Genomic DNA, 25,288 nt, shown 5'->3' on the forward strand with positions numbered 1-25,288 from the left:
TTTCCAAATTGCTGTACCACTCCATCATCTCTAACATCAGCTATTCCTCCTCCCCTCAGTACTCTCCCTCCTGTCTTTAGGTTCCATGGTTTGCTACAGTGTCTCACAGGACTCACTAACCATATCAAAGAAATGGCTTACTTGGTTGTGGAGGCTGGCAAGTCCCAAATCTGTGGGTCAGGCATAGGCTTCTCCTGACTCACGTGGCTGTAGGGGCCTACGAACCCAGATTGACAGGCCAGACGACAAGGCTGCTGGCTCACAAGGCTTCAGAAGCTGGTGAATCAGGTCAGATGATAGGCTGCTGGCCTACAAGGCCAAAGAAGCTGGCAAATCACAGAATCCGCAGGTCAGACAGCAGGCCACTGGCTCAAGTCCCAAGAACTGGAGATCAGGCAGTGACAAGCTGGATGCAGGATCCAGATAGACAGAGAGAGAGAAAAAGAGAGCGCCCATACATGTACATCGAATGCAGGCTACACCCCAGGGAAGGGATGTGACTTGAGTAAGGGTGGGACATGAGTCACGCCCTCCTGCAAGGCTGTGACTCAAGATACACTCCACACTAATCCTACCTCAGTAACATATAGTGGTTAGAATTTACAACACAAAATGGAAGATAATTAGGATAATTATATTGGATCACAAAATGGAGGACAGCCATACAATACTGGGAATAAGGGCCAAGCCAAGCCAGCATACAACCCCAACCCTCAAAGGTTCCATACACTTTATTTGCATAGTCCCACTCACTCAGTCATTGTGTGTGAGTCACAAAGACTATGGCAAGATGGGCTTTATTTAGTAATCCATTGCACCTCACTGAGTTTCTATTGGGGGTGATGGAAAGTTTGGAAATGAATAGTAGTGATGGTTATACAACAGGATGAATGTAATGAACGTCACTGAATTCTACATATAAAAAGTGTTGGAATGGCAGATGTCTTGTTATATATATTTTTACCATAGTAGGTAAAGGAAAAGAAAAGCTCACATGTGAGAAGAGATGTACAATAATGTTTGCAGAAGTATTTATAATAACAAAAGAAGTAAAGACAATATAAATATCAATCAAAAAAGGGTAGTGTGTGATATATCCATATAGTGAGATACTACTTATATCAGGTCAACTAAGTCTCAAAAGCAGCACTGAATAAAAAGCACATTGCATAATTATACATGCAGTATGATGCCATTTGAAAAAATTTGCAGATACGTAAGTAGTGTAATACTGTGCATAGAATGAGCAACATCAAATTCAGGGGAATGCTGGAGGGGAAGAGAGGGGGAATGGGATCTGAGGGGTGCCCTGGGGGCTTTAACAACACTGATAATGTTTTATTTCTTTGGAAAACAGCTTGAGACATGTGGCAAGATTAAGATTATCAGAGCTGAGAAGTAGGTACATAAAATTTGGTTAAATTATTTGTTGTGCTTTCCTGTGTTTGGAAGTTATTTCATTTTTTTAGAAATGGGCATGATACTTCTCACCACCTTGTCCAGGTGGGCAGGGGCTGGTCACTCAGCTATGGTGCAGCAGGGCGAGTCCAGTGGGGGTGGAGGGGCAGGGATGGATAGTTTGCAGCATGAACTGGGGCAACAGGGTGGGGCTGGGCAGTGCAGGGTGGAGTCCAGGGGACCTCATTGGGACTTTTTGAGGGGATGGCACTTGGTGCACGGTGCAGATGAGCAGCAGGGAAAGGAGTGGATGTGATGTGCAGAGCTAAGTGGGTGAGAGAAAGAAGAGAAAGAAGAGAGAAACAAAAGCAAAAAAAGAAAGCCAAGGGGAAAAAAGCAAAAAATGCAGTTTAAAAAATAAATAAATAGCAATGTGGTAGGATTCGGCTAGTAGGGTGGGACAGACCTGGTGACGCCGTGTGCTGGTGGCTCTCCAGCCGAGCTGTGTGGCTCGGTCTGTCGAGGTGCGGTGTGGAGGATGCACGTGTTTTGGTGGACAGGAGAAAGGAAAGGAAAGAGAGAGAAGAAACCAACAATCAAACAAATAAAAATAATAAATAAAGACAGCAACAATAACAACAAGTGGTGGGGACCTGGCCGTTGGGGGTGGGGGCGGAATTGGGGCGGTGGTGAGCTGATGTCTCTTTCGCCAGGTGGCATGGCACAGCCTGTCAGAAGGGGTGGAGGCAGCGTAGGGCCTAGGTGGCGGGGAGAAGGAAAAGGAGAAGGGGAAAGATAAAGAAAAATAAAAAATACGGCGCTGAGGGAGCTGACCTGTAGGGGCAGCACTGACCTGGGGAGGCCGCGTGCCAGAGGCTCCCCAGCTAAGCGGTACTGCACAGCCCATCAAGAAATTGGGGGCAGCACACGGGGCTGGATGGATAGGAGAAAGGTAAGGAAGGAAGGAAGAGAGAGAGAAGAAATAATAAACAAAACGAAAAACAAACAAACAATAAATAAAATCGCGCTGAGGGAGGCTGCTCCCAGCGACTGTCCAACTGAGCTGTGCAGCACAGCCCTTCCAGAAGGGGCGGGGGTGGTACACAGGGTGCTTCTGGTTGGGCAGGAGAAAAGAAAGAAAGGAAAGGAGAGAAAAAACAGAAAAAAAGAATAAAAGGAAAAAAAAACAAACCAAAAAATCACAGCCCATCAAGAAGGGGAGGGAATGGCACATGGGGCTAGCTGGGTGGGAGAAATGAAAGGAAGGAAGGGAAAGAGAGAAGCAACAAAAAAAAAAAAAAAGCCAAAAATAAATAAGTAAAAACAACAATAACAAAAATATAAAACAAAACAAACAAATGACGCTGGAGGGGCTGGCTGGTGGAGGCGGGGAGACCCCAGCAGCAGTGAGTTGGTGTCCCTCCGGTCAAGCAACCATTGACACACATTTTTAGGGGTCACAGTTCAATCCATGACAGGTAGTATTGATAACGATACTAAGTCTTCCAATCCATGAACTTGGAACATTTTCCCATTTAAGTCTTTTTTAATCTCTTTCAGCAGTATTTTGTAGTTGTCATTGTATAAGTCCTTCATATCCATAGTTAGATTTATTCCTGGGTATTTTGTTCTCTGGAGTCCTGGTGGCGCACTGGTTAAGAGGTTGACTGCTAACCAAAAGGTCGGCAGTTGGAATCCACCAGCCTCTCCTATGGGCAGTTCTTCTCTGTCCTGTAGGGTCACTATGAGTCAGAATACGCTTGAGGCATCGGGTTTGGTTTTGGTTATTTTGTTCTCTTAGATGCTATTGTAAATGAAATTGTTTACCTAATTTCACTTTCAAGTCTCTCACTGCTGGTGTACAGAAACTGAACTGATTTTTTTGTGTTGACCTTGTACCCTGCAACTTTTGCTAAATTCTTTTATTAGCTCTAGAAGTTTTCTTGTGGATTCTTTGGGACTTTAGGATCTTGTCATCTGTGAATAGAGATAATTTAACATCTTTTCGAATCTAGATACCTTTTATTTCTTTTCCTTGTTTTATGCTCTGGCTAGGACTTCTAATATGCTATTGGGATCAGTGGTTTTCTGACTGTATTTCTCAGGGTATAGTCCTGTTCCACAAGAGTGAAACATTTTTTACGAAACAATGAAGATTTTAACTGCCCTAGGAGCCCATGCGGTTAAGAGCTACGGCTGCTAACCTAACCAAAAGGTCCGCAGTTCAAATCCACCAGCCGCTCCTTGGAAACCCTATGGGAGCAGTTCTGTTCTGTCCTATAGGGTCACTATGAGTCAGAATTGACTCAGTGGCAACGAGTTTGGTTTTTTTTTTTTTTGTTAGGAACCTGTGTGCTACTTTTCAAATGAGTTTTGTGTTTCAGTGACCTTGGAAGATCTTTGAAAGAGTTCTACTTTAAGAAAAAGGAAACAGACCGAAAGCCACTCTGAGGCTGTTTCTCTGACAACCTGTGGTCCTGGAGCCTCGTGCTCAGAGCTTAGAAAAGCAAGCTTGCTTACTTTGTCTCTGGGACTGGAATTGCTAATTCTCTCCTCTGTGCTTCCCTCGGTTAATCACATTTAGTGAGAGCTGACCCTGCTTGCAAAGGGAATATTCCATCTTCTCAAGTTCTGGTTCTCCGGGCTGCAAAGATCTTCGGTTAATTCAGGATTCAATAAGCTGAGTGATTCTGGGCTCTAGAGCTGGAAGGACTAAATGAATTATTCTGGTTCAAGCCTGTCATTGGAGGAATAAGGAAACTGAAACCCAGAGAGGTGAAGTGACCCACCCAAGGTCTCAGATCCTCCCAGGTGCTCAGCAGAAGTCCACAGACCCCATGGCATCCTTTTAACTCATTTTTCTGTTTTTTTCTCTTTATGTCCTAAGCAGCATCCAAGTGAGCCTTAGTACCTGTCAGTGAGATTATAAGGTTCTCTGGCTAACCCCCCTGCAGTTTCCATCCCAGGGTACAGTCTCCACTGTGAGCCTTGAAGCTGCGATGTGCCCACTTCTCCATCCTCTTCAGTACCCCTTCCCCCTCGGTCACTTGGCTTTGTCCCTAGAACACATCAGGTAGTTCCTGCCTCAGGGCCTTTGCATTTACTCTGCTTTCTGCCCGGTGTGCTCTTGGCTGCTACTCCTTATCATTTGCATTTTAGTTCAGAAGTCACCTTAGAGGGGCCTCTGCTGGCCTTAGCCCTTCTTGCAGCCTTTCATCTGCTGCTCAATGGTCTCTCTCTAGCCCGTTCTCCTATTCTGTTTTTAATTTTCTTGATAGTGCTTGCCATGCTTTAAAATTATTTTATGCTATTTTATTTATTTGGTTTGTCTGTCTATCTACCTACCTACCTGCCTACCTGTTTCCTCCCACTAGGATAAAAGGTCCGTAAAGGTTCATAGTCTTTATCAGTCCTGTTCAGCGTCACCAGTATCCACAACATATGGGGTACTTTTGTTGGGGTCCTCAACACCACCCCCCTGAGTCATTAGGAGGACTCACAGGACTCTGCATATGGTTGTACTCAAGCCTAAGGTTTAACATAGTGACAGGATGCAGAGCAGGATTAGCAAAGGGAGAAGGCTCATGGCGTGAAGTCCAGAGTGAAGCAGGCGCAAGTTTTCGGGAGTCCTCTCCCAGTGGAGTCACATAGGACACTCTTAAATCCTCTAGCATCAAATTGTAACAACACATGCGAGGTGTTGTCTACCAGGGAAGCCATTAGATACCCAGTGCCCAAGGTTTTTACTGGGGGCTGGTCATGTAGGCACCTCTACCTAGCATGCACCAAAATCCCAGGGCCCGAGAAGGAAGCACACATGGAGCCACACTGTATAGTCTAGGCACCACGAGCCATCCTTACCATTTAGGGCAAGTTGTACATCAGTGTAGGGCACTGTTTACCAGATGCCAGCCAGGGGCTGACCTTGCATGCAGGCCTGCAGATGGGAGTGTTAACCCTTTTCTGCACAGGACTTAATGTATGTGAAGGAATAACTGAATGAATCAGACGAGTGTGACTCAGGGCCTGTAGTATTTGATAGGAGACTCCTGAAGCTCAGAGGGCATGGCATGTCTCTCCCTCCTCAACAGTCCCCTGCAGAGAGGAGAGGGTGGCAAGATCTGCCCTCTTCCCCGGTGGGGTGTTTGATGGGTGTCACTTTCTCTGCTCTCCAGGTGTTGAAGCACAACGGGTCATCAGAGATCCTCAACAAGCTGTATGACACGGCCATGGACAAGCTAGAGGTGGTGAAGAAGGACTATGATGCCCTTCGGAAGCGGTACAGTGAGAAAGTCGCCATCCACAACGCGGACCTGAGCCGCCTGGAGCAGCTGGAGGATGAGAACCAGCGCCTGCTGAAGCAGACGGACATGCTGACCCAGCAGAGGGACACGGCCATCCAGCTGCAGCACCAGTGCGCCCTCTCCCTGCGGAGGTAGGAGCCAGGGCCGCCCACCCGCCTCCTGCTCTCAGAGATGTGCAGAGAGCCCGGGAGTCTGCTGTGCTGCTGGGCCCCTCTCGTTTGTGGGCTTGTGGTTGTCTGCAAGGCTCCCAGCCACTTTCAGGGAGTAAAGTCAACACAAACTATAGTGCTTTTTCAAGGAAAAAAAAAAACAAAACTTATTTCCAGGAATGTTCCCGGGAAACCATTTTTTGGGCACTGTCTTAGCTTTAAAGAACGTGAACTTATCTTCTCACTTTTCTGGAGGCTAAAAGTCCAACTCAGGGTCTTGGCCATTGTAGCAACTCCTTCTGTGAGCCTCTCCCCTAGTATCTAGTATCTGCTGACGGTCCTTGGTGTTCCTCTGCTTGTATACAATCCTTACATGTTGTCTGTCTTTGTCGGTTCTGGTGTTGTAACTGAGAAGTGATTAGATTTAAGATCTGTCCTGCATTGTTATGACCTCAACTGATTGGTTGATCACATTACATTAGATTACATTATGAAAGGTAATCTTCTCTACCTAAGGCCAACTGATTTAATCAGATATAACTACTCCAGGGCAGTAAGTGGACTAGTGTTTGGCCTAACTGCTGGGAACCCTAGCCTAGCGAAGTTGACCCATAAAATTAACCATCACAGACACTCAGTGCGTGTCGTGATCATGGTTCCTTTTTCCCCTCTGAACAACTCTCATGTCTTCTGAGCATCCTGTTTCTTAGGTTTTCCCACAAGCCTCTCCTGTCTCTGTCAGCCACCTGCCCAGCAAATAGGAAAGTTCATTGTCCTGGGCATTGTTTTAACAGTTGTATTTTGTATTAGAGAATATAATCTTCCTTGGAGATGTGGTCCCTGCCCTCGAACAGTGTTTTGTAAGTAACATTCCTGTTGAACACTCGTTCTCTGCAGTGTTCCTTGGTTTCATGTGAAAAAGCTGTTCTCTGGATAAGTAGGTTTGGTAATTACTGGGTCAAACACAGTTTTCTTTACTGCAGGACTTGTCAGGGCCTTTACTCTGGTACTGTACACCAGGACTCTCCAAGAGGGGGGCTCGGAATGCAGTGTTTCCCAAGCAGAAGTCATCATGGAACACAATTTTAAATGGAACCATTGCTGCACTGGTGTTCTAAGGAACACACTTTGAGAAAGGCTGCTCTGGAGCTTCAGACTGTATTTGCAGGGCTGCCTGTGTGGAAGGTGCTTCCTGGCCTGGGAGGACTGGGCTGTGACCTTGGGTCAGTCACCCACCACCTCAAGGCCTTACTGTTTCTATTGTCATTGAGGTGATTGGACTAAATGATCCTTAAGGCCACTTTTATCTCTCATATGCTGTGATTTTTTTTTTTAAAAGAATGTAGTCTGGCTGTGGAAGAAATAACATGTTGTTTTTAGTAGAGCGAAGGGCGTGAAGTCCTTAGTAAACATGTGGTATTTGTGAGAGGCTGAGAAAATTCCGGGTCCAGGGGCACTGGTCCGCTGTCATTTTTATCTTTTGGGGGTGCTAGAGAATGACCTTACTGGAAGCTTCACACTTGGCTGTCCAGCACGGCCAAGTGGCCCAGCAGCTGACCGGCAGGGCACCGCCCTGCCCCCACATTCCAGCACTTCTCTCCCCAGGTTCGAGGCAATCCACCACGAGCTGAGCAAGGCCACTGCCCAGAACAAGGACCTACAGTGGGAGATGGAGCTGCTGCAGTCGGAGCTGACAGAGCTGAGAAGCGCGCAGGCGAAGACCGCGAAGGAGTCGGAGAAGTACAGGGAAGAGCGGGATGCAGTGTACAGCGAGTACAAGCTCATCATGAGTGAGCGGGACCAGGTCATCTCCGAGCTGGACAAGCTGCAGACCGAGGTGGAGCTGGCCGAGTCCAAGCTCAAGAGCAGCACATCTGAGAAGAAGGCAGCCAGCGAGGAGATGGAAGCATTGCGGCAGGTAGGCGGGCAGCAGGTAGGTGGGCAGCAGGTAGGTGGGCAGCAGGTAGGCGAGTGGCCTCGCAGCTTCTCCTAAAGCAGCGAGGAAGGGAGGGAGGAAGGGCTTGCAGAGTGCGTGGTGTTCGGCTTAGAGGCTCTCTTCTGAGTTGGAGTTAAGGGCTTCTCATTTTAGGCCTGAATGCCAGCTAGATTATTGGGCACTGCCCAGGTAACTGCTGAGCCTGTGCTCAGCGCCCAGCTCTGGGCTGGGGATGGCTGGGAGGAACACAGCGGAGACCCAGCCATGGTCCCAGGCTTCTGGAGCTTACAGTCCAGGAAGAAAGTCAGATGGCACACTCAGACATCCTCACACCCACACTCACGCTCATGGTCAGGTAATTGTAGATTAGTTTTGTGCTGATAAGCCAGGGGATATCTCAAGGGCTTGCACATTCAGAAGCAAGATCCCAAGACCAAGTTCCCAAGGCCATAGCCACATTTGCCCTTGTGAGTTGGAAGAGCACCCTCAGGGGCTCTTTACCACCAGCTGCACGTGCATCTGATGGAGACTGCCCTTTAAAGGGGGTAGCCCGGGCTTGTGCTGGGAACACGTTATGCTAGGCTGAGCCATGCTCCCTGAGGGCTGTGCCTCCATGGTCAGGGGGACTGGGGTGTTCAGTAGCATTGGATTAGGCTACTCAGCTGGACTGCTGTGTGAGCAGTGTGGACTTCCTGCATCCTTTCTTCCCGGCCACCCCGACCTCGTTGCTGGTGCTCCTCACCCTGAGTTTAGGTTCATCCTGCAGGGGCTTGCGCAGGCCTGGGACTCCCCTGGGTGTAAGAATCCCTTCCTATCCCATCAGTCAGTGCTGTTTAGAGTGGTTGAACTTGATCATCGCAGATCTTTTCCCCAGCAAAGTAGTCCTCTATTCATGCCTTTCCATCATTCTTCTAGGTCAGTTAGAACATGAGTTTCAAAATTGGTCTATGAGAGGCAAAAAGCAAGGTGCTAAGGCTCAGGTGAATTGGCAGGGGGACAGTGTGCATTGGAGGGGTATAGCCAGACCCCTCTCTGCCTAGCACGGTGCAGAGCTGATGCCTGGGGGCAGCCGGTGCCCTGTGAGTCTTTCCGCCTACAGTCACACCTCCTGTGCCAGGCAGTTTGAGGGGCTGGGGAGTCAGGTCCCGTCAGTCCACTCTCTTAGCCTCTCTGTGCCTTAGTATCCTGATCTGCGGAGACGATAATAGCATCTGTATCACGGGGCAGTTGTGAGAGTCAAGCAATTTAATATGGGGAAAGCACTTAGAATCGTACCCCACACAAAGCGGGAATGATTTGAGTCTTTACTTTTATCATTAAGGTTATTATAGTTACTATGTGACTCTTACTGTCCTGTTAGCATCAGAGTGAACTCTACGAAACGGTGCTTTTGTAGATAAAAAGAGGTCAGATAACGGCCATGTTATACAAAGGAGCTGAGACTTCTGTAAACCACTGAGTTGAAAACCAAATGTGGTGTACTCTTGAAAAGGATCATTAACTTTGATGAAATTTTAAAAGGATGTTATGAAGGGATTTTTGATAAGCAGAAATAATAACCTTGTTGTTGTTAGGTGCCATCAAGTCAGTTCCAACTCATAGTGACCCAGTAGGACAGAGTAGAACTGCCCTATAGAGTTTCCAAGGAACGGCTGGTGGATTTGAATTGCTGACCGTTCGGTTAGCAGCTGAGCTCTTAACCACTGTGCCACCAAAAGAACTTAGTAATTCTCCTAGAAAAATCAGCAACTCCTTTTTATATTCTGGAATCTCAGCTGCTTAGTCGTTGGGGGAAAATGCCTGTATCAGATGAGGAAAACAGAATGACCAAGAAAACTGAAACTGACTGAGTCAGTAACTAAACAAAGGTTCACGGAAGGTCAAACACGTGAAGTGTCTCACACAGGTAAGCCTGTCATAGGACAGTGAGGCTGCTTGGGTGGGTGTTTGAGCTTGGAGAGGTCAGAGGTGCTCTCTGGAGATGTTTGGAAGAGTGCCAAATTCCTTGTGTGCTGGCCCATGATGAGCCTTGCTAATGTGTGTCTCCTGCAGCCTTTGGAAACAGTGCCTGAGTGCTGCCACCATTTCTAAGGCTGTGCCCTTCAGACCAAGTCCAGTTCCTGTGCCTGCGTAGGGGGTATTGGCCAGGCATCCAGTCACCTGTCTGAGGCAGGAATCTCTTCTAGGCACTGTTCCGAGCCAGCAGGCAGGCAGGCGAGCCCCACCCCCACCCCTGCAGCCAGGTACTTCTCGAGCTGAAATCCTCCACTCCTTCTGAAGTTTGTCTGGCTTCATGGACAAGACCACTTCCCACCCAGCCTCAGGTGGCCAGTGCTGTGGCCTGGGCGAACCTGGCTCTAAGACTGGACGGAGAGTCTGACCCCCTCCTGTGGCCTGGTGAGGTCCCCTGGGGTTGTACCCCTGGGTGCCTGACTCCAGGCCTCTCCAGCAGCTTCCTGGTTGGGGGCTGAGCTGAGGAAGGCCTTTAGCCACTCTGGCTCTCTCTCCCCAGAACCGTCCCCATTCTGCTCAGCCAAGTGAGTGGTTCTTGTTTTGGACACAGATTGTGTCTCCTAGTCCCCTACACTCTCTGCCCTTCTCCCTCTGTTTGCCTTGTTTCCTCTCTTGCTGCCATTACCTTCCTAAGGCCCTTCCTGGGTGGGTTGGGTCAAAGTGGGCAGAGGGCAGCACCAGGAGGTCCGAGGACCTGTTTGGGCCTTTCCTAGCTCTGGACGCCGGGTCCGCTCTACCCGCCCCCCTCCTGCCTGCCAGCTGCCAGAGCAGGTATGTCCTGGGAGTGTCTCTTCCAAGGCCACCCTCCCCACCCCTGACCATCAGCCGACTGGGTCCTGTGAAAACTTACAGCCCTTAGGAGAGCCCAGTAACTGCCTCTGGCAGCTGGGTTGCTGCATCTAGGAAGCTTGAGGAGCCACTGCCTCCTGTCACAGAAGTTCTCCTCAGCTTCCAAGTCACTTCCAAGACAGGCCCCTCGGAAGGAGTCCCCACCCCCAGAAAGGCCAGCTCTTTTGCCCTGGCAGGCACTGGCCCCTTGGTCCTTGCTTCCCGCTGCCTCTGAGCGCAGATGCACATTTAGCTCCAAGTCTCCTTTAGGCACTGAGCCCACTCTGGTGGAGAGGGGCTGAGCAGTGTGTGGAGGAGAGGATCACTGCTTTGAGCAGAGGGCAAGGCAGAGGAGCAGGAGGGATGTTCAGGGGCTTGGAGGCGGAGGAGGCAGCAGCAGGTGCTGCCTGAGTAGAAGAGACAGGCCCGGACTTACCCTGGCCTGTGACCCTGCAGTGGGCTCTGCCCCTGCTGGGCGGGCCTGCAGCTCAGAGGCCTTTCAAGTTGGCCACGTGCCTGGGCCAGGTGAGTGTCCTGAAAACCAGCCTGTTTCTCCCCAAGACCAGGTGGGCAGAAAGAGTTCCTGGGTAGAGCTCTTACAGAATAAGACTCAGCGTCTGGGGACAGTGTGGTGTAGAATAAGGGGCCCTGCAGCAAGAAGCAGGAGACCTCTCCCAGGTCACTTCTCAGATCCTGAGGCCCCTCTTCAGTAGAGTCAGGGCTCTCACGGGGCCTCACGGGTCCTCTCAGCTCCTAAATTCTCCTGCTCCTTTGAAGTTACCTCATTCCTTCTCTTTCCTCTCAGTAGAAACTAGTCATAGTACTTCTTCATGCTTCTTATAGGGAAATAGTGTTTTGGAGATGAACTAATTTTGGGGACCAATGAAGACAAGGGGCCCAGTGGGAAGGAAGAGGAAATGGGGAGAAGGGGGGGCGCCACTCAATTCCATCTCTGGCCCTCAGCTTGACACTAGTGCGGTGTCAGAGCAGAGTGGAAAAGTCTTCCTGTGAAACCACGTACTGACACACTTCAGATACAGAACTGTAGACGTGTCATGAAATATCGAGTACAATGTAGATTAAAAAACATGATTTAGCAATGTTATTTATCATAGTAAATTCTTAACAGATAAAACTAATACAAATAAGTTTTTTTAAAAAAAAATAACAGTAAATCCAATACTCAACACTGCATCAAAGGGAAGAAAATCATAGAAGATTGGAACTCTAATAATGTAAATTGATCTTGTGGAAAGTGAGACCTGAGCAAAGCATGTCAATGGTGTTTTCTCAAGTTATGACATATTTTGTGCACATTTTTTCCAGCTCTTTCCGACTCTGTGCTTGAGAGGCAAGGGAGTAGTTATAAGCTGGTTCCAGGTATTTTCCTGTCTCCTTCACCCTGTTGTCTTGGTTGGAAGGAACCTGAGGTCTTTTTGACCTTGTTTTTGCCGAGGCTGCCATCTTTTAACTCTGCTCCATAGGGTTTTCAGTGGCTGGTTTTTCAGATCACCAGGCTTTTCTTCCAGGGCACCTCTGGGTGGACTTGAACCACTAACCTTTTGATTAGCAGCTGAGCATTAACCGTTGGTACCACCCAGGGACTCGTATGGAACACATTTCTGCTGTGACACACACAGGGTCGCCATGAGTCCGAATCAAGTTCACGGCAGCTGGTTGGTTGATTGCTGACTTTTAAATTCTCCCCTGGAGAGGAGGCTATTGATGAGTGGACATGCTGTCCATTTGTCTTTGTCTTCCTCGGTCTTCTTGTGGGGAGGGGAGATCCCAGTGCGGAGACACCAGTGTCAGCCTCGCTGGGCGCGTGTTCATGTATTGCTCGTTCAGAAAGCCTGGACTGGAGTTGGAACGGTTCTTGGAGTAGACACGTGCGTTGTCATTTGTCATGTCTTCTTCATTTTTTAAGGACCAGAGAGGGAGTTTATATTCGTGTGTGTCTACGGTTATATTTGAAATCTTAATGGTGTGTATGATTCTGTGGAGAAGTGTCAAGATGCCAGTGTGCCTGATTTCAGCTTTTTAAATGGACAGAGATAAGCAGTACTTCACCATCAAAAATACTGGTGCATCATATTTAAAAATAAGTCAGTATGCCAGAGTATAAAATCCAGTATTGCAGACTCAGAGGGCAGGAAAGTTATTATTTTTGTGCTTCGAGTATGACCAGTGTCGGCACCTTCCGCTGCAGCCCGGCCTCTTGTAGTTATACCAGGAGAGCTCCTTAGAGAGCCACAGTGGACTCTGGGGAAGGCGTGCACCAGGTAAGGGGTGGCCATAGCCTCTAACGAGGATGCCACAGGAGGCATTCCGCCTGGGCCCCTGAGGCCTGTGGCTGAGCAGAGGCTGGGGTTCCAGCCCAGGATTGTGTGGGGTCCTGGGAGTTTGCACTGGACCCTAACCCAGCATCACTAGCAGTCTGACTGGACGTGGGCTTGTAGTCATTGGGGTGCAGATGCTGGAGGGGTGGGTGTGCTGGGATGAGCTCCCCACTCTCCACCCATCTTCCTTGAGCCTTAGCCTAGCCCCTGGCACTGGTAGGGGGCACTTCAGGGCCAGAAAGCTTAGTCAAAGTTCCCCTCTGCTTGTCCCCATGCCCTCCAGATCAAGGACACGGTGACAGTGGACGTTGGGAGAGCCAACAAGGAGGTTGAAATCCTCCGAAAGCAGTGCAAGGCTCTGTGCCAGGAGCTGAAGGAAGCCCTCCAGGAGACAGACGTGGCCAAGTGCCGGCGGGACTGGGCCTTCCAGGAGCGGGACAAGATCGTGGCAGAGCGCGACAGCATCCGGTACAGGGCCGCCCATGCCTTCAGGTTCCCCTCCTGTGACTTAGGTGGGGTCTATGGGAGGGTCAGATTGTTGCAAGTGTGCAGGAGGGTAGGGACTCCTGGCCACTCCCTTCTCACCCCTGCTGGAGGGCCCAGCTCCCCTCCCAGTTTCCCTGTCCCTGTCCTTCCCACATCACTGCACCCTGGATCCTGAGCTGCTCCTGTCCAGATACAGTCCCTGTGAAGTGGCATGGCCGTCTTTCCTTTGCGAGGGGCTTCTCATGAGACCACACAACAGAAATGCATTCTTTCAGCCAGTACTTGTTGGGCACCTACTGTGTGCTGGGGTCTCAGATCCCTCGAGCAAGAGGACAGGGGATGGAAATGGCCTCCGAGGCTGGCAGACATGTGTGATGCTTGTGAGGGGCTGGTGCTGTGCAGGTCCTGGGCCAGATCTATGGGGCAGGGCAGCGTGGGGGAGGGTATGTGTATGGCAACCCCAGGACAGTTGGGGGTGGGGGGCCACGGGCTCTGCCATCCCGGGGCCGTGGGGAGAGGGAAAATGCATGGTGATGCCAGGGCTGCTGGGAGGAGGGCGCGTGCACGGTGATCCCATGGCAGCTGGGAGCGGGGCGCGTGCACGGTGATCCCAGGGCAGCTGGGAGGGGTGTTGCATGCACGGTGATCCCAGGGCAGCTGGGAGGGGGTGTGTGCACAGTGATCCCAGGGCATTGGGCTGGGCCACAGTAGGGGAGCGTGCAAGAAACGCTGGTGAGCAGAGGGAACTGCTGGTGGGGAGGTCTCACCAGAGTGGCATTTGACCTGGAACTTGAAGCATGAGTAGAATTTTGCAGGTGGAGAGTGGGGAAGGGCGCTGAGGACTGAAGGAATAGCATGGGCAAGGTGTGGTGTGCTCAGGGTGAGACATGGGCATGGCGTGCACTAGAGGGCCATGGGCAGAGGAGCTGATGGGGTCTTGAGGGTAGGTGGTGAGGGCCCTGAAAGGTAAGCCAAAGAGAGTGGGCTTGATCCTTGCTGGAGCAGAACCAGGAGAGGCCTGGGGTGGGGGGTGGGGCACATGACTTGGTCATTGAGGGGTTTCTGAGTGATACCTTGTGGCCATTTGGAGGAGAGACTGATATCCAAGGGGGCTGGTCGGGAGAGCGAGTGGCCAGACATGGAGTAACTCCGCTGATGGACAGCAGCTTCGTGCCCAGTGCAGTGGGGGTCGGGGGGGACTTGAAGGTGGCAGACATGGCCAGGAAGGCCCTGATGGGCCTGGGTTGGTGGGTGCTGCCCGTTTGATCCTGTTCTGGCTCTCTCCACAGGCTTCTCCAGGTGCGGCCCTGAGCTGGGCTTTCATCAAGGGCTGGGGGTGGGGTGGGATTTGGGCTGTGGAGAGGTGGGTGCACCGGTGACAGGATGCAGTTCTGAGGTGCACAGAGCGGACTCCCCACTGCCAGGGACGCCCATCCTCTTCTGTTGAGTAGCTGAGGAGGTCCTGGGGTCCCAGAAGCCACACCTTCCTTTAATGCTACACGGCAGCTGGGCAGAGCTCAGGGCTGCATGGGGCTTGGCTCTTGTCTGGGCATCCCCCAGCCTAGTGGGGAGCAGCTCTAGAAGGCCCTGCGTTTGGGTGGTTAGGAGACGTGGGGTAGATGCTGGAACACAGATGCTGGGGGGCGTTGTTGCCGAGGAAAGCCCCAGCCAGGTGTTAGAGTAGTGTCTGTGTGCAGGAGGGCAGTGGGTGGGCAGTCACTAACCCCAGGCACACTGAGGGTGGAGTTGTGGGAGGAGCCCTGGACTGCATGTTCGGAACCTGATGCTCATTGCCCAGTGACCTAGGGTGTGTCTCTTCCCCTCTCGAGTCCCCAGTGTTCCCCTCTGTCATGGATGAGGTGGCCTGGGTGATCTCACCCTGAATCCCATGTGCTCCTTCTGTGTGATCCTGGGCAAGGCAGGAGTCTGAGCGTTTGGGAGCCAGGGCTCCTCCATGAGCCCCTCCCTTACCTGACCCTGAGGTAACAGTGCCTTCTGCCCCCTCTCTGCCAGGACGCTATGTGACAACTTGCGGCGGGAGCGGGACCGGGCCGTGAGTGAGCTGGCGGAGGCCCTGCGCAGCCTGGATGACACTCGCAAACAGAAGAACGATGTCATCCGGGAGCTTAAGGAGCTCAAGTAGGTCTGGGGCGCCTGCTTGAAGATGTGTGTTCCTGGGAGTGGGTCCCCCCTCCTGTCGGGGCGACGCATCCCTGAGTGCGTCGAACTGGTGTCAGTCTGGCCATCTGGTCCGGTCACTCTGCCTCACTCTGTCAGTCTGTGGAATGAGTCCGAATGCCTGCATGTTGAAAATTGATTAGAAGTTCTTAGACACTGCAGGGGATGGCACCAGCCCTCTGGTCAGCACGTGGTGGTGGTGCTGGGACGCATGAAAAGGCACACAGGAAGGAAGCCCTGGGATGCGAAATGTGGTTCTTGCTGTTTGGGAACATGCCAATCATTTACTTATCCTACGGATATATCTGGAGGGTGTCCTCTGTGTGGGCCAGGCCCTGCGAGAGACCCTGGACAGACAGTGCTGAACAAGCAGAGTCCCTGCTCTCGAGGTGCTCACAGTCCACAGTCCACAGGAGGCAATAGACCAAAGGCAGGGCCATTTGGGAATCAAATATGTAAATGAATATAATTGTAGGTTGTGGTTCGTTGGTTTGAAGGCAGCCTGTGTATTTTAGGAGAGACTGTCGTTTAAGACTTGGTGGCCTGAATCAGTGGATTGAAAATACAAAGATCGAAGTTTAACAGTACACATTGGCAGAGCCTAGGAGCCACCAGCGTAGTCTAGAGCAGAAATGTAGTGGAGAAGCGGTGACTGTCGCCTATTCTTTAAAGTTCCCTAAGCTGGTGTATGGGGCAGGAGCTGTGAGCTTGTGTGTGAGTGTGAGTGTGAGTGTGTGTGAGTGCACATGCCCCAAGTGATGGCTGTCAGATGGGAGTGACAGCCTACCGCCCCTCCCCCATTCAGTAAACTCTAACCTAAGATGAGGGCTTTGTCATTAAATAAAATACCTAGAAGCTCTGGGGCTTTCATCGTTCTAGGATAGTCACAAAGGTTAGCAGGTGAAGTGGCAGATGCTCCCCCAGGGATCCACTCCCCCAGGGACCCGCCTTGACTCCAGCAAGTGATGGAATCAGGTTAAATCCTGGCACCTCTGGGGCTTGAGCACAGAGGAGGTTCTGCATTTTAACTGCGTGATAGATGCCTAGAACTGGTAAGACACCTTAGTTCCGTTGGTCATTTCAGCATATTTGTATTCGCACCTTCTTTCTGCTAAGTTGTCAAACTGGTGGGGTACTGAGGAGGGGTCAGCACGGCTTCCAAGGACGCCCTGCTCTGAAGATGCAGACAGGCAGGCCCTGGTGACCTGCGGAAGCTTTAAATCCAGAGCTTGGAGGGAAAAACCCTTCACTAGGCCTAGGGGGCAGGGGCAGGCAGGAGAGGTGGCCCAGGAAGAGGAGGCATTGGAGCATTCTAGAGAAGGCTGGTGAGAACACAGGTGTGGACATGGGGCCATGTACGCTCGATCAGGAAACCAAAGGCCCCAAGTGTGCAGGAGCCCCATGGGCATTGTTGATGAGCCTGGAAAGGCGGTTTGGGTGCGGAGTTTAGACAGAAGGACATTACATGGGGAATATCAAAAGGTTGCTGAGTGTTTTTCATCCTCTTAACATGATCTTTCACAGAGCTAAAATTTTAAATTTTGATGAGTCCAATTTATCTATTTTTTTTTATGGACAGTGTTAATGTCTAAGACCCTTCACCTAGCCCTGACCTTAAAGATTTTCTTCTAAAAGATGTAAAGTTTTATGTTTTACATTTAAATCTGTGATCATTTTGAGTTAATTTTTATATGAGCTGTGAGGTTTTTTTTTTTTGTCTGTGGATGTCCGGTTGCTCCAGCACCATTTGTTGAAAAGATGGTCCTTTCTCCCCTGAGTTGGTTAAATGCCTTTGTCAAAAATCAGTTGACATACTTTTGTGGGTCTATTTCTGGGTTCTCCATTCTGTCCCTTTGATCTGTGTGCCTGTCTTCCCACTAGTAGCACACAGTATTGATTACTATAACTGTATAGTAAGCTTTAATATCGAGTAGAGTGATTACTCCGACTTTTATTCTTTATTTCCCGAACTGTTTTAACTATTCTAGTTCCTTTGCCTTTCCATGTAAATTTTAGAATCGTCTTGTCTCTGTCTACAAAATATTTTGCTGGGGTTTTGAAAGGAATTACAATAAACCTATAGATCAGTCTGGGGAGAAATTTTTAAGTACGGTCAGTAACCACCATGAAAACCCACTGATCATGAAGAAGTCTTGACCTGACCCTCCAGGTTTGTTGAGGGGCTAGTGTGAAGTCATGTGAAGTCACCTTCCATGTGGTAGACCCAGGTTCAGTTCCCAGCCAATGCACCTCATGGGCAGCCGCCACCTGTCAGTGGAGGCTTACTTGCATGTTTCTGTGGAGCTTCCGGACTTAGACGGACTAGGAAGAAAGGCCTGATGACTTACTTCCAAAAATCAGCCAGCGAAAACCCTGTGGATCCCAGCAGTCCGATCCGTAACTGATCATGGGGATGGCACTGTACCAGGCAGTGTTTTGTTCTTTTGTGCACGGGGACACCATGAGTTAGGGGCTGGCTTGACAGCAGCTAACAACAGCAGCATGAGGTTTGGGGGAAGGAGCCCACGTAGTGCTCATGGATGGCCCAGCTTGGTTGGCAGCTGAGAGAAGGTAGGTGCCTCGCCTCCCCCACAGCCTGTGCCGTGCTCTCCCTGTTCATAGGGAGCAGATGGAATCCCAGTTGGGAAAGGAGGCCCGGTTCCGGCAGCTGCTGGCCCACAGCTCCCATGACTCAGCCATCGACACGGACTCCATGGAGTGGGAAACGGAAGTTGTAGAATTTGAAAGGGAGACGGTGAGCTGCCTTTTCGGTTCTCTATCCATTCTCCTTGGCATGAAGACTTTGGCCTGGGGAGTGAGAGAGTGGCCTTTTTGCAGTGTCCCCCAGTTTCATGGCCGCTAACTAGGCAGCTCGGCTTTTCCTCCCAGGGGTATGAATACATCCTTTCCCGACCTCGTCTGAGCAGGTTGTAGCGGGGGGTGTCTTGTGTCACATGGCAGACACTGGCAGGTTGCCTGGAAGCAGAGGGAAGAGCAGAGCCCCAGAGGAGACGGGGCAGATGTGTGTCTGTCTGCAGTGGCTAAGGGGTGGATTGTACCTGTCCACAGGTTCCCATATTGGGGGTCGAGTACCTGTCAGACACAGTGACAGGCCCGTCACCCATGTTGGAGCGAAGGTGTGAGGGTTTGAGAGCCGAGTGTTCAGTGCTGCTCTGTAACGGGCCTGCTGCTGCTGTCTTCACAGGAGGATGTTGACTTGAAGGCTCTCGGGTTCGATATGGCAGAAGGTGTGAACGAGCCCTGTTTTCCAGGGGACTGTGGCATATTTGTCACTAAAGTGGACAAAGGAAGCGTTGCTGATGGCCGATTAAGGTACGAATCCAGGAGGCCCAGACCCTGATGGGCCTCTTCAGCCCAACGCAAAGGACCACAGGCCAAGAGGGAGCTAGGTAACAGTTACGTGTGTGCGTCCCCGGACCTCAGACCCCGAAGTCTGTCCAAGACCTGCAGGCGCAACTGCTAAATTATTCTTCAAGGAAACTGCTGCCTCTCAGTTGCCTCTGAATCTGGCTGTTCCCCAGTCACCAGGGTGCCATCTTTTGCTTTTCTGGGTACAAAAGGGCTCGGGCAGTACCTCTGAGAGCCCAGGGTGTGCCTGCCCAACCCATGAAATAGTAGTGATACAAGGTGACACGCATATAGGGCGTGCTCTGTGCTGAGCGGAGTCCCTAGGTAGTGAGAATGGTCAGCGTGCTTGGCTGCTAACCAAGGTGGGAGGTTTGAGCCCACCCAGAGGCACCTCAAAAGAAAGGCCTGGTAGTCTACTCCCGAAAAAGCAATTGAAAACTCTACAGAGCACAGATCTACTCTGACATGCATGGAGTTGCTGTGAGACGGAATGGACACAATGGCAGCTGGGGGAAGAAAGTGCTAAGTACCACTTTAAGCACTTTATAAATTAGTTCTTTAAACTTTACAGTTTTGTGAGGTAGGTGCTATTATTTCCCCATTTTACAGATGAGGACACTGAGGAACAGAGGGGCTAGTTCACTCGCTCAGGGTCACATAGCTGGTAAGTGGTAGAGGCAGGATTTGAACCCAGACGGTCTAGCTCCAGAATCTGTGAGTTTAACCGTGGCACAGCCTGGAAGAGGAGATCTTTCTGAATGTGTATGTGGGCGCCTGCTTTCCACCCTTCCCAGAATGGGAGCCCACACCTGCATACGTGCCAACCCGGCTTTGCCCCCGTCAGGGTCAATGACTGGCTGCTGAGGATCAACGACGTGGACCTCATCAACAAGGACAAGAAGCAGGCCATCAAGGCACTCCTCCACGGGGAGGGGGCCATCAACATGGTGGTGCGGCGGAGGAAGTCCCTGGGGGGCAAGGTGGTCACGCCGCTGCACATCAACCTGAGTGGACAGAAAGGTAGCGGGCCGCGGAAGGGGTGGCTCTCTTTTTAGGAGTACCTCTTTCCCAGGGATAAGGCGTTGATGTCACAAAAACACCCATGTGCTTTCCTGGTCAAAGACCGTCTGTGTCCTGGGTCTTGCTTGTCTCTGAGTGTTTGACTTAGTTCAACAGACCAGACGTGTATTGAGCCCCCTGGTGCTGTGACCCTGTAGGGTGCTGTGACCCTGTAGGGTGCTGGGATGATTGGATAGGGAGCATCTGCCAGCCTCTCCTTTTATAAGTTAGTCAACAAAGATGAGATGGGGTAACCAGAGGGTGAGGTGGCCAGGGGGTCGAGGCGGGGCTCACCAGTGACCGTCGTCTGCCTGTGGCTTGCAGACAGCGGCATCAGTCTGGAGAATGGAGTATACGCTGCTGCCGTGGTGCCCGGAAGCCCTGCCGCCAAGGAAGGGTCCCTTGTGGTGGGAGACAGGATCGTTGCGGTAAGTCTGAAGGATGAGGCCAGGGTGGTCTTCCACAAATAGACAGTTAAATTACATTGAGGAGGTTTGAAAAGGGAGTCATGAACTGAGTTTTCATGTTCGTCTTGGACATTGCTGCCTATGAACATTTAAAATTGATTTTTTTCCTCATGATATGTTTATGTTTACTGTAGAAAATTAGGAAATACAGAAAAAGTTCAGAAAGAAAATATAAAAATCGCTTACATTGCTACCACCAGTAGATAACCTTTAGTAACATTTTTATTTATTTCTTTGTAGCCTTTATTCTACACCTGAAGTTATATCTAGAGCAATATCTATCTGTCTGTCTCACTGTCTGTCTATCCTATCTAATCTATCTATCCTATCTAATCTGTCGTATAAATTGGTATCATCTGAGTATAGTTTTTTGAATCTTTTTTACTGAACGTTGTATCCATTTATCTTTTTAATTGTTTTATTACCAAAGTAAGACTCGTTGGCTGTAAAATATTCAAGCAATATAAGATCATATAAAGTGAACAGTGGTAGTCCCCCTTTCTTCCCTTTAGTCCTGCTCCCAGAGGTAATCTCTGCCTCCATTTGGTGGGTGTGCCCCCAGACCTTAAATGTGCATGCAAGTCTGTTACACTTACATAGGGATCTGATTTTTGTTTTTAAAATATAGGAAGGGGATCATGTTGTGTTTTTCGATAGTTTGCATTCTGCATTGTGGCTGTCTTTCCAGGTCAGTCCTCATTATTTCTATCCACCATGGTGTTCTGTTTTTGATTGTATGTAGCTTAAATTATCCCCCACTGGATGGTTACATAAGTTGTAGTTTCAGTTTCTGGAGATGGGAACAGTCCTGTAATGAGCTTCCCCTGTGTGTACATCCACTCTGGGGACCCCTAATGCTATCTCTGGAGTTGAAACTCCTAGAAGTGCTATGAAATTGCTGAGCTATAGGGCATGCACACTTAATATACTGTATTCTTATGCAAATAATGCATGCCTTCTACGTTCATTTGCCAACCATGCCTTCTCTCCTCAAGGTAGTTTCATAAGCTTGCTATGCTAATTTTTTCTTTACAGCAACAAGGTTTACACAGCAGTTTAGCTTCCCATTCAACGATTTCTATACAATTTGTTCAGTGACATTGGTTACATTCTTCACAATGCTTGAACATTCTCATTATTTCCATTCTGGTTGTTCCATTTCCATTAATGCAGTTTCCCTGCTGCCTTACATTCTCATCTTTGTTTTAAAATAATTGTTGACCATTTGGTCTTATATAGGTGATTTTTTTTTAAGGAGCACAGTACTTATGGGTAATAGTCATGATTTCACACTTAATTTTTTTTTTAATTGTGTGTTAGGTGAAAGTTTACAGAGCAAATTAGATTACCATTTAATAGTTTGTACATAAAGTGTTTCATGGCCTGGCTTCATTCCCCACAATGTGTCAGCACTCTCCCCATTTCTGCCCTGGGTTCCCTGTTTCCTTTCGTCCTGATTTTCTACCCCTTCCTGCCTTCTCATCTTTGCTGTTGGGCACATATTGCCCTTTTGATCTCTTATGATTGATTGTTCTAAGGAGCACGTTCCTCACTGTTGTTATTGTTTATTCTATGGCCTGTCTATTGTTTGGCTGGACGGTGGTCTCCAGGAATGGCTTCAGTTCCAGGTCAGAAGGGTGTCTTAGGCCGTAGTCTTGGGGGTTCCTCCATTCTCTAACACACTTAATGTTTTTAACTTCCTTTTTATAAATTGAAGAAGTCATACATTTTTTTCATGGTACACACAAAATTCCAGTCGTACAAAAGGCAGGCAATGCAGATCACTCTTCCTGCAGTTCCAAATTCCCGGTCTACCAACTAGGCAACCTCTGTTAACAGTTTAGTGTGTTTTCTTTTAAAAATGTTCAAAACATGTGTCTCCCACTTTTCTTCTTTAATCCAGATGGGATCATAACATACAGTTGCTGACTTTGCTTGTTTTTAGTAGAATGTCTTGGAGGTTCTTCATATTCGCATCTGTAGATTGGCCTAAGTCATTTCAGTAACTGTGTGTTGTTCCTTAGTGGTGGCCGTTTATGCCATTGAACCAGTCTCCTCCTCATGGACACTCAGGGTATCTTTGCCTTTACAAGTAATGCTGCAGTGGCCACCGGTACATCCCTGCGTGAGGGCCCAGAGGAGTATGCCCTGGGGCAGATCCTGGAGTGGAATTGCTGGATCTGAGGCCCTGTGCAGCGAACACTGATGTGATGTTCCCATAGTGCTCCAAAGGGGTCATGGCGTTTTCACACGCAGCATATGAGGGAGCTTATTGCTTCACATCTTTGCCGATGCTCTTCAGCCTTTATGTGAGCTTGTCTTAAAAGAAATATTGCCATTGTGAAAAAAATTAAGACGTGGAAAATTTATAAAGGAAAAACCCCAAATTAATCTGCCACTCCAAGATAATATCTATTTTTTAAATTTTGATTTTGAAATGATTGTAGATTCGTACCAGAAAACCAAACCCGTTGCCGTTGCGTCGATTCTGACTCATAGCGATCTTATAGGACAGAGTGGAACTGCCCCATATCGTTTCCAAGGAGTGCCTGGTGGATTTGAACTGCTGACCTTTTGGTTAGCAGCCGTAGCTCGTAACTGCTGCGCCATCAAGGTTTCCATAGATTCATAGGAAGTTGCAAAGACAGCACAGAGAGGTCATGTGAACCCTTCATCCAGTTTCCCCAAGTGGCTACATCTTGTATAACTATAGGTGCATGTATATGTATATACGTGTGTGTGTATATATATATGTATATTTATATGTACACTATATTGAAGTTGACATTGGTGCAATGTGTGTGTATAGTTCTATGTCATTTTATCATGTGTATAGTTTGGTGTAACTGCCACTGCAATCTGTTCCATTACCACAAAGATCTAGCTTGTGCTGTTCCTTTTATTGTAACACCCAGACCTCTACACCCACCATTCTTAACCTTGGCAACCACTGATCTGTTCTCCATCTCTATAATTTTGTCATTTCGAGAGTCCCTGGGTAGCACAGATGGAGTTGGCTGCTAACCGAAAGGTTGGAGGTTCGAGTCCACCCAGAAGGCACCTTAGAGGAAAGACCTAACAATCTACCTCGAAAAATCAGCTACTGAAAACCCTGTGGAGCACAGTTCTACTCTGATACATATGGGGTCGCCGTGAGTTGGAATCGACTCCACTGCAACTTTTTTTTAATATAAACGGAATCATGTAGTATGTGACCTTTTGAGATTGGCTCTTTTCATTGAGCACAGTGCCCTTGAGACCCATCCAATTTGTTGTGTCTATCACTAGTTTGTTCCTTTCTATTGCTGAGTAGTGTTCCGTGGTGGGGATGTACCCATTTGTTTAACCATTCACCTGCTGCACATATACTTTAAAAAGATTTGAACATGTCTGTGGGGGATATGGAGCCCTGATGGTACAGTGGTTAAGAGCTACGGCTGCTAACCAAAAGGTTGGCAGTTCAAATCCACCAGCCCTCCTTGGAAACCTTATAGGGCAGTTCTACTCTGTTGCATAAGGTTGCTATGAGTCGGAATTGACTTGATGGCAACTGGTTTGCTTCTTTTTTGTGTGGGGAATACGGACAGAGATTCAGGGACCAGGGTTGTGAAATTCTTTCGGGACCATGATGGTGCCTAATTGCACGTGGCAGTCTATAGTTTACAGAGTTTGTTCGTGTCTGTGATCTCACTTTCCTCGTCCTCACTGCCCCTTGAGGCATAGATATTTGTCTCCAGTTTTTACATGGAGAGGTGAGGCTTGGAAGTGGGGACCCGTGGTCAGGCATCACACAGCAGGAAGCTGCAGGGCTGAGCTTGCCCTCCAGGGTACTTGGTGTTCTGCTCCCAGATGGACAAGCACCTTCCTCTAGAGTGATGATAAGGGCATGTGATTCATTTGCCTCAGAAGTACCATGTCTGGGTTCCTGTGCCTTCCTGGGGAGGTGCTCTCTCTCCTTTGCCAGCTCCAGGCTTGGCACCCAGGCCTTCTGTCTGACACGAGATGGCAGGTGGGCATAGCCCATGTCCCAGTGGGCCAGTGAGCCCAGGCTGGCCATGCTGCCAGTGGGCCTAACTGGCTCTCTGTTGACCCTAGATCAATGGCATCGCCTTGGACAACAAGTCTCTGAATGAATGTGAATCTCTGTTGCGGAGCTGCCAGGACTCCCTGACCCTCTCCCTGCTAAAGGTAAGCCCTGCCCGAGCCTGGCTCTGTGCTTGCTCTGTGGGGTGGGCAAGGCCTAAGCCTCGTGTACCCAGGCTCCTTTGCGGCATCAGCAGCAGCCTTTTGGTTTACAAAGGGGTGTATACCTAGGAGTGGAATTGCTGGGTCATATGGTAATAATATGCATGAATCTGGACTGGATCCTGGCTTAAAGACAGAAACCAAAAACTGCTTTGAAGGAAATTTTGGGGACCATTGGGTACATTTGAATATGGGCTGGATAATTAGGTGATATTAGGGAATTATTGTTAATTTCCTTGGGTGTGATGATGGTATTGTGGTTATACAGAAGAATGGCCTTGTTTTGGCAGGTATGTGTTAAAGTTGTTAGGGGTGAAATGTCATAATATGTGTAACTTACTTTCAGATGTTCTTTAATATAGATACAGATAGAAGATGAAGACAATGTGGTAAAATATTATTTAATCCAGATAGTGAGCTTATGAGTGTTCTTTGTACTTTTCTATAGTGTTGAAAAGATTTACAATAGAAAGTGGGAAAAACAGGCCTATCCATTTAATTAAGAGATGTATTTTTT

The 25,288-nt window shown here is 49.1% G+C and overlaps 1 protein-coding gene across 1 annotated transcript in view; it reads left to right on the forward strand.

Moving 5' to 3' along the window:
• The window catches only part of DLG5 (discs large MAGUK scaffold protein 5), a 159,202-nt gene that overhangs the window by 98,922 nt on the left and 34,992 nt on the right, over nt 1-25,288 (forward strand). Inside the window, exons 6-14 of the mRNA XM_004383168.1 lie at nt 5,574-5,833; nt 7,457-7,769; nt 13,251-13,435; nt 15,467-15,592; nt 18,254-18,386; nt 18,837-18,964; nt 19,845-20,020; nt 20,384-20,487; nt 24,622-24,714. Of these exons, the coding sequence (XP_004383225.1) occupies nt 5,574-5,833; nt 7,457-7,769; nt 13,251-13,435; nt 15,467-15,592; nt 18,254-18,386; nt 18,837-18,964; nt 19,845-20,020; nt 20,384-20,487; nt 24,622-24,714 (1,518 nt within the window). The remainder of the gene's footprint in view (nt 1-5,573; nt 5,834-7,456; nt 7,770-13,250; nt 13,436-15,466; nt 15,593-18,253; nt 18,387-18,836; nt 18,965-19,844; nt 20,021-20,383; nt 20,488-24,621; nt 24,715-25,288) is intronic.

The sequence above is a fragment of the Trichechus manatus genome, unplaced genomic scaffold (assembly GCF_000243295.1).
Source record: "Trichechus manatus latirostris isolate Lorelei unplaced genomic scaffold, TriManLat1.0 scaffold00106, whole genome shotgun sequence".
NCBI lineage: Eukaryota > Metazoa > Chordata > Mammalia > Sirenia > Trichechidae > Trichechus > Trichechus manatus.